General features: G+C 35.4%; 1 protein-coding gene across 4 annotated transcripts in view; it reads left to right on the plus strand.

Annotated features, from left to right (window-relative positions):
• LOC115211631 (ubiquitin carboxyl-terminal hydrolase MINDY-1) overlaps positions 1-14,187 on the plus strand; it is a 218,206-nt gene that overhangs the window by 159,131 nt on the left and 44,888 nt on the right. The window contains exon 6 of one of the 4 annotated variants that reach the window (XM_036503241.1): positions 12,555-12,855. The exons of the other annotated variants lie outside the window; for them this stretch is intronic. Coding sequence (XP_036359134.1) covers positions 12,555-12,602 — 48 coding nt within the window. The 3' untranslated portion in view covers positions 12,603-12,855. Of the gene's footprint in view, positions 1-12,554; positions 12,856-14,187 lie in introns of those variants that run through there. 4 annotated transcript variants of the gene reach the window in all.

Consider the following 14,187-nt stretch of genomic DNA (forward strand, 5'->3'; position numbering starts at 1 on the left):
TCTTGTCTACTTTCATCTCAAAATGTTACTCTAATAGCCATAGCTGCCAACCTGTCTGTGTATTACTTGGACATAGCAAGGACTGGGCAGTCAGAAACGATTGTGGTCAACTTGTTTCATTGTACTAATTGCATAATCTGCATTTGTTGTTAACACCCTCTTTTCTCTATTTCATTTTTGTAGTAGTTTATGGCACAGAATTGGTTCTGGCAGAAACGTTAGCTCACCGGACGAAATGCTTAGCAGTATTTCATCTGCTATTACGTTCTGAGTTCAAATTCCGCTGAGGCCGACTTTGACTTTCATCCTTTCAGGGTCGATAAATTAAGTACCAGTTACATGTTGGGGTCGATGTAATCAACTTAATCCTTTTGTCTTTGTTTGTCCCCTCTATGTTTAGCCCCTTGTGGGCAATAAAGAAATAAGAATTGGTTTTGTAACATGAGAATCACACCTATTTCTGCCTGTAACCCTGAGCTTTTGAGCCTATGTTGGTTTTCACTCTGGCTAACTTCCTTTCTGTTGAGCCTTACAGGATAATGGCCATGGAGTGTTTTTTCCCTACATTTTGTTCATCTCTATATTTTAGACTTCATTATTGATTTCACCTTTGTTTTTATTTTTGCTTTATTTGAAAATTTTGCAGTTGTTTTGTCTGTATCTCTTATTTGACTACAGTTAGTTCCAATTTACTTACATAGAGAGGAAAATTTTTGTTACTAGGACTGTTGAATGGCAGAATTACTAGAGAGCCAGATAAAATGCTCTGCAGTATTTGTTCTGACTTTTTACATTCTGAGTTCAAATCCTGGAAGCATGAAATGCAAAACTGACTTGTTTCAGTCATTAGACTGCAGCCATGCTAGGGCACTACCTTGCAGAATTTTTTAATTAAATTATATAACCCCCAGTACTTATTATATTGGCCTCTTTTTGCTGAACTACTAAGCTATGGGGGTGTAAACACATCAACACCTGTTGTCAAGTAGTGGTGGGGGACAAACATGGACACACATATATATACATGATGGGCTTTTTTCAGTTTCAGTCTGCCAGATCCACTCTCAAGGCTTTGGTCGATCTGAGGCTATAGTTGAAGATACTTGCCCAAAGTGCCACTTAGTGGGACTGAATCTGGAAGCCTGTGGTTGGGAAGCGAGTCTCTTACCACACAGCAATGCCTGCACCTAAATCAAAAAAATAAATTAAGCACAAGTCAAGCAAGATATGTTACATCTTGTATTTGGCTTAATTTATTCTTCTACCAAATTAACACAAAAAGGAGGCCCTGAACAACTGGTTGATGATTACATGAGATAAAGTAAAAAGCAGTATGAACAGTTGGGTGATAAGATCACCCAACTGAAGCTGGAGCCTTTTTGTTTTCTTAAATTAGCTAAATGTTGTGCCACCAAGGAGCAAGTTAAGTGATTCTTCAGCAAAATCTTTAATGTCAATTACTTAAGCTATCTGCCTGCTTTATCCATACATGTGATATTAAGATTTTACTGACCTAGGAGAAATCTTAGCATCATAAGAGGAACTTGTGCAGCTGTATGTATATACTGCCGTATCTGTTAAAAAAAAAAGCTGCTTTATAATTAGAGGTTATGTTGCCACTTGTGTCTGAAGAGGGTACTTAATGTTAAAGCATAACCAGGAAGGTGGGTGAAAAGAAATTATAGTGATGTCAGTGTTAGAGGTGGGGTTCATGCCAGTGGTATGGCAGCAGACCTTTTCTATGAGAATGACCACTTAATGTTTTCAGCTAGCTATTGTCTTACTAAATACTCTTGATTTACTTTCCCACTTATTCATAATTGTTTTCATTCTACATATTAAAGCCAATCGCTTAGATTCTTAAAATTCTTTTATACCATTGAAATCCTCCTGCAAAATGTCTTTCCCAACTGCTATAAGTGAAATTAATTTGTTTATACTCAGTCATGTCTCAGCCTTTTGTGTGTGCCAGTTACCTTTTTTAGCTTAAATCAATTATCAGATTGTCTTCAGCTAATTCTTTTGTTGTTTTGATTGTGACAGAAATAATTACCAGTATTATATTGAAGTTCAACAAATATCCACTTGGTTTTTAGAACAACTAGCCTCTGGATAATTTCCTTTTGACAATTGCTCCCTGAACAATTTCCCCAATTAAGAGAAAATTAAAAAGCACAATTAAGAGAGTGCGGCTAAATTCTACTAGTTCTGATGATTTTATTTTTATCTTTTATGTAAAAAAATTATCCAATAATATTTTATATTCATATATCACTATCATTATACCATTAAAATTGCAAATTGTGAACTGTATTCAAATACAATAATTAATAATTACATTCAGTGAAACTGCCGAAAGAAATGAAGCTAGTGTGCTCCACTGGATGTGTAATATTAGTGTGCATACATGACAGTGTCAGCACCCTGAGAGAAAAGTTGAACATAAGAAGCAACAGATGTGGTGTGCAAGAAAGATGACTGTACTGGTATGGTCATGTGTTGCGTATGAATGAGGATAGCTGTGTGGAGAAGTGTCATACCCTAACAGTGGAGGGAACTTGTGAAAGAGGTAGACCCAGGAAGACATGGGATGAAGTGGTGAAGCATGACCTTTGAACGTTGGGCCCCACAGAGACAACGGCAAGCAACTGAGACCTTTTGGAGATATGCTGTGCTTGAGAAGACCTAGCAAGCCAAGTGAGATCGTAGCCATGGCTGATGCCAGTGTCACATAACTGGTTCATTTATAAGTACTCCTTCAATTGTTGAGCAATATGCTGTACTTGAGAAGACCTGTTGAGCCAAGTGAAATCATAGTTGTAGCCAATGCTAGTGCTGCTTGACTGGCTCCCATGCCAATGGCATGTAAAAAGTACCCACTATACTCTCGGAGTGGTTGGCGTTAGGAAGGGCATCCAGCTGTAGAAACCTTGCCTGATCAGATTGGAGCCTGGTGCAGCCTCCTGGTTTGCCAGTCCTCAATCAAACCATCAGACCCATGCCAGCATGGAAAGCAGATGTTAAACGATGATGATGATGACGAGCAGTTATCCAGAAAGCAGGATGTTGCCCTATGGAAGTGTTATTGTCCAAGAAATTTATCAGTAAGGAGAGGAAGCAGCTGTCTTGATACTTACACAATTATCCTAATGAATAAGACTAACTGCTGTTTGTGAAGCCCAATGCTCAAATGCTGCTTTTTACATGCCACCAGAGGCAGTGACAAGCAACCAAAACCTTTGGTGATATGCTGTGCTTGAGAAGACCTATCAAGCCAAATGAAATTATAGTTGTGGCTGATGCCGGTGTCACATCAGTGGCACATAAAAAGCACCCACTACACTCTTGGAGGGGTTGATGTTAGGAAGAGCATCCAACCATAGAAACCTTGCCAAATCACATTGAAACCTGATGCAGCTCCTTGGCTTACCAGTTTTCAGTCAAACCATCCAACCCATGCCAGAATGGAAAGCAGACATTAAATGATGATGATGATGATTTGATCTTAATTACAATTTAAATGGTAGTTAGTAATGTGTAAAACAAAACGTGTGTGTTTCATCAACTTCCCCCATTTTCACATTGCAGCAAGAGTTTCATCATAAAGATGCCTAACATTTTCCTCTATAAAATGGTGTAAACATTGAAGAACCAAGATTTAATTTTGACAGCAGACACCCAACAATCACTATATTAAAAATATATTAAATTTATCGGTATTTTCATATTTTTTTGATAAAATGCACACTTAAATACTTTACTATTGTAAAGAACCTAGTATCTTCAAACACATTTTACTTTTCTATTCGTGCATCCATCTATTTGGCTTGATTTCTTGTCAATATTACAAAAGACTCTTCGACTAACCACATAGTACAACCTTCTATGATAGTAATGAAATTCTCTCTTTGCATAGCTTCTCAAATATTTCAGTCATAACTTTCTCTTTAAACTTCCTCTCCTCAACATAGAATATTTCAAAATGCAGTGTCTACTCAAATTAATAATTATAATAAAAGCTATTCATCTGATAAGAGATCCTTTCACTTACAATTAGTAAACAGAATGAAATCATTTTCTGCGTTTCACATCTTATATTCCCAACATTTTTTTCCTACACTTCAAGGACAGCGAGGTCAGAAAACATTTCATGTCATACGTCAGTCAGAATTCACAGTCTGGTGAGCACTGAGAAAACTAAGAGTAGAAGAATGGCTTGTGAAGGTGATTCAAGCTATGCACAGGAGTGATGTTAGCCAAGTTGGCAGTGATTTCAGTAAAGAATTATTGTACAATAAGAGGAATGAGTTCAGAGCCTTCACTCCTCTAGCATTCACTCTAGTTTTCATTAGGCCCAGGAGTTCAGGTGTGGTCGTCTTTAAGAACATTTATACACAGACAAATTTTACTGCATAAGTATATATTTCTTTACTACCCACAAGGGGCTAAACACAGAGAGGACAAACAAGGACAGACAAAGGGATTAAGTCGATTACATCGACCCCAGTGCGCAACTGGTACTTAATTTATTGACCCCGAAAGGATGAAAGGCAAAGTCGACCTCGGCGTAATTTGAACTCAGAACGTAACGGCAGACGAGATACGGCCACGCATTTCACCCGGCGTGCTAACGTTTCTGCCAGCTCGCCGCCTTACTGCATAAGTATATGGCTGTGTAATAAAGAAGCTTGCTTTGCAACCTAGTGATCCCAGAATTGGTCCTACTGCGTGACACCTTTCGCAAATATCTTCTGTCATAGCCTCAGGTTGACCAAATTTTTGTGAGTTATATTTGGTAGAGGTAAACTGTGTGGAAGCCTATGAGAGGGGCCGTTCCTATTCTTGGGTGCCTTTGGTGGAGTCCGCCTGTTGTAAGCATTTGTGCTAGATCTCTAGTCCTGAGGATATCTTCTTTACACCAATCTCAATGTTGCCTTCCTTCTTTGATGTGACTATAGCAGAAAAAAAAGAAAGCTTAAACTTGAAAAAATACTCTAGTCAAAAAGCCAAAGTTCAACATTGGCTTTGCTCAGTGGGCAAGACTCAGTTCTTTTTATATCATGTAAAGAACAGATTCACAAAAATTAGTTGAATCTCTGGCAAGTATTGAAAAATAACAAAGACCTCTAATTCACCAGATGTATAGTAATACCTAACTGTAAGTACATCCTTAAAATGACATCCATATATTGTCCAATGGCTAAGACACTATGTGGTATCTTAACAGAGTTTATCTTGTTATCTAGGTGACCTAATTAGCACTGAATGTGGATGTAGAGACTAATATAGCAATGGGAGATATTTAAGGAACTGTTGTCACTATTTGGCAACAAAGAAGTTCTCTCTCTCTCTCTCTCTCTCTCCTCTCTCTCTCTCTCTCTCTTGCTCTCTCTCTCTCTCCCCCATGGGTTGATTTTAAGAAGCATGTGTAGAAAATTAATGCTGTGTGGGAGTGACACATTGGCATTGAACCTAGAAAGGAGGTGAGTATGAGCTGTTGTATGTACAACTTGCATTATGGCTGAACTACAAGGGTGCTAACAAAGAGTCCCGTCTGCCGTTACGTTCTGAGTTCAAATTCCGCCAAGGTCGACTTTACCTTTCATCCTTTCGGGGGGGTCGATTAAATAAGTACCAGTTACGCACTGGGGTCGATATAATCGACTTGATCCTTTTGTCTGTTTTTGTTTGTCCCCTCTATATTTAGTCCCTTGTGGGCAATAAAGAAATAAATATACATGTACAGGGAAAGATAACTATAGCAGGAAAAAAAAGACTAAAAAATGATAAAGATGGATCTTAAGATGTTGGGCCTCAAATACAATAACTTAGTATCACAATAACAAATTTATTTCGTGTTATACAGCTGAACTTGTCCAAACCATATCAACTTTGGGAAATGGATATTAAAAGGAGGATGGTAATATGTTTTTGCTTTAGGTTGATGATATTCATATAGACTTTTATTCTTTTACTAATTTCAGTAATTGGACTGTGGTACTGCTTTCAAGTCATATCAGCCTTTCCTAATTTTTTTAAAGTTATCAAACCACCTTCTTATTGAATGTAAATGGACAAATTAAACAACACAGATTTCTAAAACACACACACACACACACACACACACACAACCATATATATTTTTTCTACTCTAAGCACTAGGCCCAAAATTTTGGGGGAGGGGGCCAGTTGATTAGATTGACACCCAATTTGCAATGTGATTGTGCATATTAGTCAATATAAAGGCTAAAAAGGAAAATGCTGTGATAATAGAAGAATCAGACATTACAAGTGTAGCATAATATGTACATTATTTACATTTGACAGATATTTGTCCTCATCTTGTTTGTTGATAACAGTATGTTTCGGCTGATATACCAGCCAGCCTTCATCAGGTGTCTTGGGGAAATTTTGAACCTAGGTTCTCATTCCTAAGGTATTTTTTGATGTTATTATTATTATTCAGGTCACTGCCTGGAATCAAACTCGGAATCTTGAGGTTAGTAGCCTGCGCTCTTAACCACTACGCCATATGCCTGTGGCCGAATTGTTGTGTTAGCAACAAGCAAGATGAGGACAAATATCCATCAAATGTAAATAATGTACATAATTCCTCATCTCTTAAATATAGAACTGTAGCATACTATGTTAGCTGATGTTGTTTTGGAGTAAGATAAGTCTGTGAATAAAAGACCATTCAATGGTTTCAGAAAAATATTTCATTGAATGAAATTAAATTTTTTTTTAGTTTTTTTTTTAGTTTTTAATTTCAACTTATAAAGTAATCAACCTGAATGAAGTTAATTGAAAAGTGAAAATATATTTAAACACTTTACAAAACTATTTCCTTCTCACTATTCACATCTTTCACCAAAACTTTCTCTTTTAATTATTTTATCTTCTGTTTCCATACCTGTTAGTTTTCTCATTAATACACCGAGTTGTCAACAAATTATTTCTTGATTTGTTTTCCATGCTTTAGAGTAACAAGCCTTTTCTGTTTTTTTTCCTCTCTCTCACTTGGTTTATACAGTTTGTCTAAATCATTGCCTTTTATTAAAAGTTTTACTCATGGCAATTCAATCTTGCCTATCTAGCTATATATACATTTCACTAAACTAATTCTTCTATGATTGCTGGTTCGTCGTTTACTTTCATTTTCAGGGCTTCACCATATCTTGGATATTAGGTTTCAAATGGTTCTCGCAATCAGTCTTATTTTATTTCTTATTCTTATTTCTTTATTGCCCACAAGGGGCTAAATATAGAGGGGACAAACAAGGACAGACAAAGGGATTAAGTTGATTACATCGACTCCAGTGCGTAACTGGTACTTATTTAAGCAACCTCAGAAAGGATGAGAGGCTAAGTCGACCTCGGCGGAATTTGAACTCAGAACGTAGCAGCAGATGAAATACAGCTACGCATTTCGCCCAGCGTGCTAACATTTCTGCCAGCTCGCTGCCTTATTCTATTAAACAAAGTTATGAAATATCAAAACGTTTCACCAGAAATCACTCTGTTTACTAGTTTCCCCTCTTCTATTCGGTTGGTGCACAATTATTGCGGCTTTTTTTTCGACAACTTTTATTCAACAAGAACAATAGTAACATGTAACAAAAACATCTTTAAACGATTATTCTGGAGCATATTCACCATCTACTTCAATTGCTGCTTCCCATTTGCTTGGCAGACGGTCAGACTGTCATATTTAAAGATGTTTTTGTTAAATATTGTTATTGTTTTTGTTGAATAAAATTTGTTGGAAAAAAGCCACAATAATTATGCACCGGCCCAATATATATATGCTTTAGGTAAATTTAAAGGATTGGAATTTAAAGAAATGGCAGCTGATAGGTTTCCTCTCTCTCTTTAGATAACTAGCAACTAAAATTGAGTGTATCTTTGCATGGCTGTGTGGTTAAGTTTGCAGATGGTTTCAGATTCAGTCCCTCTGTATTCTACCTTTGGCGAATGTCTTCTACTAAAGCCCCAGCCAACTGAAGCTTTGTAAGTGGATTTGGTGGATAGAAACTAAAAGAAGCCCATCATATATGATGTGTGTGTGTGTGTATATCTATATATATATATATATATATATGTATGTGTGTGTGTGTATGTGTATATGTGTGTGTATATATGTGTGTGTGTGTGTGTATATATGTGTGTGTGTGTATGTATATATATATATATATATATGTGTGTGTGTGTGTGTATATATCTATGTATGTACGTATGGTTGTGTAACCTTGTCTTGACATATCATGATAGTTGTAAATGAATTCATTTCCAATAGCCTGCAAAAGCATAGTTGCCCATGAATAAATATTACTTGCTTGGAAACAGGTACGGGTTGGCAACAGGAAGGGCACCTGGCTATCCTCTCCATTATGCATTGTTTCTTCTTTCTGTATGTATTTGTGTGTGTGCATGCATGCTAGATAGATAGACAGACAGACACATAGACTATATCATAAGAATTTAGAAATTTTGAGAGACATGAAATAAATCATTATTAAAAGTGGAACTCAACTCAAAACAGATTAAGCTATGAGTTATCACATGTAAAAAATATTTGGTCTTTAACTTTTTCTATCCAAGGGTTTTTTGTTGTTGTTTTTTTTAACACACTATTAGTTATAGCTTTATCAGCTTTGAACTCCACCATTAAAATCTACATAATTTGATTAAACATTTTCCAAGAAACAAGTCTTCCTAACAGCTACTTGAATTGGTATCTTTTAATTTGAAAATTATGCAGTGGCTGTTTTCAGAGGATCATTAGAAAAGTTATATTGGGGGAAAATCTATTGAAATATGCAAATTCCTCTTTGTTCAATGTTTCTACGATATAAACCTCTTCAAAAAAGTTTTTGATAATGTTGGTTAAACAAAAACTTACAGATAATGGAAAGAGTATAAAAAAGAAAGATACTTGAAGAAACAAATGGACTCCTATTAATAATTTACTACCCGTGCTAGCATGGAAAACGGACGTTAAACGATGATGATGATACATTGTAAAGAATAAATAATTCAAGAAGATGCTTGCTTGAATACTTTCTGTAATATTATATAATAAATCCCATTTTTATTTGTTTTTTATATTATGATCTATCCTTTATATCTCTTTTACTCTCTCTTTTACACTTTTACTTGTTTCAGTCATGTGACTGTGGCCATGCTGGAGCATTGCCTTTAGTCGAGTAAATCAGCCCCAGGACTTATTCTTTGTAAGCCTAGTACTTATTCTATCGGTCTCTTTTGCCGAACTGCTAAGTTACGGGGACGTAAACGCACCAGCATTGGTTGTCAAGCGATGTTGGGGGGACAAACACAGACACACATACACATATATATATATATATATATATATATATATATATATATATATATACATATATACGACAGGCTTCTTTCAGTTTCTGTCTACCAAATCCACTCACAAGGCTTTGGTCGGCCTGAGGCTATAGTAGAAGACACTTGCCCATACCATTGCATAGAAAAACTTAAAGGCCAAATATTTACATGTGATAATTCATAGCTTGATCTGTTTTGAGTTGAATTCCACTTTTAAAAATTATTTATTCATGTCTCTCAAAATTTCTAAATTCTTATAACATGATATATATCTATATCTCTCTATCTCTCTATCTATGGTTTATATATATATATATATATATATATATATATATATATATATATATATATACACTGCAGAGGCACAAAACTCTCTTTCCATTTTAAATTTGACCACTCCCAATATTTTTTTCTTTTTCCTGTGGGGTTCCCTTAAAGACAGAGTTTACATAAACAAGCCCCCAACATTCCACAAACTGAAGAATAATATTCAACAAGAAATTGGAGCATTGGAAGCCAGATACATTCCAAGCTGTCATGGAGCGCTGCCTAGAAAGGGTTTGACTTTGCAAGACTGAAAATAGAAGGCATTTGTGGGATGTGAAATCTCACAATTAGTTCCAAATAATTTCCAACATCCACAAGATGTACATCTAAAGTGAAAATTCCTTTACATTTTTTATTAAAAAAAGTTACTCAGATTTTGAAATGAAGAGTAACTTTGGACACACACAAGCACACACACACATACATACATATAAATATATATATCTGTCTACTTGTCTATCTATCTTTTTATCTCTTTCTATATATATATATATATATATATATATATACACATGCACTCTTTTACTCTGAGCTAAGTAATCCTCATCACTATAAAATCAGTTTTTCATTAAATTAAAGTTACATTTGCTGGGGGTGTCATGTTAATATATTGAAGATGATATTTATTAAATGAAATTACCAATGTGCAATTTAATTATAAATTAAATTTATGTTCATTTTCTCCCTGTGGTGTCTCTTGTTGCTATGTATTCCCAAGTTTCTATTTAAATATTTTTCTACATAATTTTCATGTTAAATTTGATTCCTTCTAATTTCCTGAATTCCTCTTTGTTAAAATATCTCCAGTAATTACTTACCTCCTTCACCATAGCAATAACATTTAAACCTTAAGGTATAATAGCTAATAGAGAATGTTAAATGTTATAAATACTTGGGTTGCTAGGAGTAAACTTCAACATTCACTCAATAGATGGAAATGAATTAACACTTCACTAACTGTTGTTCAGATTACTACATTGGAAGATAGAATTCCAATGTGGACTTCATAGATAGTTGGTTTGCATTTTAATGTTTTCTTAAAGTTTCCCTCCTGGGTTGAAATCTTATTCAAATTTAGTTTACTTGGAGTGGTCCAGTATCTGAAATAAGTGACAAAATTAAATGCTCAAAATATTGAGTTTGTTGTTAGTTAGATGCTTCAAAGTTGACCTAAGCTGTCTAATTTTAAAATTTCCTTGGACCTTTTGACAGGTCTTATTCTTCTATCAAAACCTCCACTGGACACACCTAGTAGGTTAGCTGATTTAGTTGCCAGTGCCGCTGGACTGGCTCCTGTGCAGGTGGCACGTAAAAAACACCATTTTGAGCATGGTCGATGCCAGTACCGCCTGACTGGCCCTCATGCCGGTGGCACATAAAAGCACCCACTACACTCTCGGAGTAGTTGGCATTAGGAAGGGCATCCAGCTGTAGAAACTCTGCCAGATGAGATTGGAGCCTGGTGCAACCATCTGGTTCACCAATCCTCAGTCAAATCGTCCAACCCATGCCAGCATGGAAAGCCGATGTTAAGCAATGATTGATGATGATGATCTGATAATGAGTATATTACCAGCTTGCCCTTGAATACCTTTAGCACAGTCAACTCTGGTCTAATGTTAACTTGCTCAATTCTGCTCACTAATCTCATAAGATGTTCTGGTATGAGTTTGAGGGAGATTTTGAAGTAGATGTTACTGATAATTTGAAATGACTACAAAGAGGCTCCCTACTGAGCTCCTAAATCCTAAAAGGTGCTGAATGTCAATTTCCAATTGCTTTATGACCCCCACCCCAACAAATCCAAACCATTTCTTTCTTGATATATTTGAGACTGTGTGATGCTAACTGCCAAGTGACAGGATACAAATTGTTAATCCAGGGTTTGTCAGTATTTTGTTTGTTTTAGATCTTAGCAGCTCTTCAGAATCAGTTGAAGAACTAGAAAAGGAGTGTAGTTGGGTTCTAAAGGTACCTGATAAATATGACTAGAACTAGGACATTAAATGATTAGTCATCTTACAGCAGATTGTATAATCAGTAACAATTCAAGAAATGTAATGAAATTTTATGACAGTTTCACATTTTGAATCATATTTTTTTTTTTTTTTTTTCCTGTTATTTTGACTACTAGTGTTTATCCTGCCATCATCATCCTTCAACATCCGTTTTCCATACTGGCACAGGTTGGATAGTTTGACCAGAACTAGCAAGCTGGGGAGCTGCACCAAGTTCTAGCTTGACTTGGCTTGGTCCCTATAGCTGGGTGCCCTTCCTAACACCAACCACTTTACAGTGTGTGCTGAGTGCTTTTAATGTAGCACTGCACAAGCACTTTTACATGGCACCAACATGAGTACTTTTTACATGACACTGACACATGATTTTTGCAGGCCAATCCTCTTCACCAGGGGAGCAGCCTTAAAACATTTCTGCTGTGGAGGGCAGGTCTTCTTGAATTAAGAAAATAAAGAACTAGTCATGTATTGAGATTGATGGTATCAACTTAGCCCCTCCTCTCAAAATGGGGTTATCTTGTGTCTTAAATCAGAAATCATCACATGGTTACCAAAGTTTTACCTGTTCTCTCTGTAAAAATATGAATTGTTAAAATTCTGACACCCATTTTTTCATGAGTCTTAAGAATGATTTTACCATTTGATAGCTTCCTTGAGTTAACTGATCGATGGAAACATAATTCCTTTGATAACCTCGTGACTTTATGACATTAGTTTAAGGCTTTGATTAATTATCGATTGCATTTCTAAATTTTAATTTCAGTGTCTCTGTAATTATTAAAATATCAAATATTTTGAGAAATTTTCATGTCTCTAAATTTTTAAATGTTTTTTTGTTTCATATTGCAGGTGAGTTGTACAGAAATGATTTTTTGGATTTTTTCATTTGTCAGGTAAGTTTATATATTCCCTACTTTTCATCAAGACCCAAAATATCGGAATAGAATATGTTTTAAAAGGAAGAAACTATTCTAGCTCATCATATTCACTACCTTTTTCATATTTGCCCCAAAATGAAAGATGTCAGAAAGACCAGCAGAAGGGATTTTGTTGTTGAAGAAATACTACTATATTCTGTCATAACATCAGTAGTTAGGGTTTTTTGTGTATTAAGGATTTCAAATTAATAAAATAGCAAGAAAAACTTACAGCTCAAAAAAAAAAAAATAGAGAAAATGTTTTTGTATTTTGTTTTATTTGAATTTTGCTAACATTAATTATGTGATGGTTAACTGTTATTAACTAATTGAAATGGTATGAAGGCATGTGGCTTAGTGGTTAAGATATTTGGCTCATAATCATATGGTTGTGAGTTCAATTCCCAGTAATACATTGTGTCCTTGAGCAAGGCACTTTATTTCATATTACTCCAGTCCACTCCGCCAGCAAAATTTATTTGTATCTGCATTTCAAAGGACCAGCCTTGTCACATTCTGTGTCATGCTGAATCTCCCTGAGGACTATATCAAGGGTATGCAGTGTCTGTGGAGTGCTCAGCCACTTGCACATTAGTTTCACGAGCATGCTGTTCAATTGATCGGACCAACTGGAACACTCCTCATCATAATCAATGGAGTGGTGATAGTAATTGGAATAGTAAGGTCCAAGGGAACTATTGGTAGTCTGCATTGGAAATAGTTCAAACAAACAGCTCATATGGTGAATTAATTAGCTTGCTGTGAAGAAAGGAAGAGGTTTGATGCTTTGATCAGAGCTCTTCACAGAAGGAACGGTTGCCGCTCAAAATATCAGTTGTCTCCTCTTTCTCATTCCACTTACTTATTTTACTTGGTAGTTATGAGCTGATATTTGAAGTGTCTATGTATCATATTATCGTCTTTTTTTTTCTTTTTCTGTTTTTCTAATCATGGTGTTTGTTCTTTGTCATAAAAAAAAAGATGTATTCATTTAAAAATCTAGGATTGTACTGCATATTTTTGTGTTATTAATATGGAGGAATAAATTCTTCTCAAGTACTTCTGCAAACGGTGAAAGTTGAGCATTACTTGTTTGGGTTGTTTTTTTTTTGGGGGGGGGGGGTTTCCTCTAAAAATATATCATTCTGTATTTCTAGTGAAGAATTGGCAAGGTGAATAAATTATTAGACTCTTTTTTTCTCATATTTTGCCATAGGCTCCTAAATATTACCTGTCTCAAATTTATCTAACTGAAACTTTAGTTCCAGTTTCAAAGAGAAAGTAATTTCTCTTGAGATTATACCCCACTTAATTAAAATCTAACTTCTTGCTGAAATCAAAACTAAGTGCCAATCTTATGAGACTTCTAGCGTGTTGTAAGTTCCATACATGCTTGTATACATCTTTCAAGCAATAAATTCAGATTTTTAAATTAAAATCTATTATGAAATAATTTCTAACAAAACTTAACAGCAATGGAGAAGGTGAAGTTAGACATTTCAGAGCAAAATTGATCAATGAAGAATATTTTTGATTTGAGGCAGCATGGAAACACAAAGAAAGCA

The sequence above is a fragment of the Octopus sinensis genome, linkage group LG5 (assembly GCF_006345805.1).
Source record: "Octopus sinensis linkage group LG5, ASM634580v1, whole genome shotgun sequence".
Taxonomy (NCBI): Eukaryota; Metazoa; Mollusca; class Cephalopoda; order Octopoda; family Octopodidae; genus Octopus; species Octopus sinensis.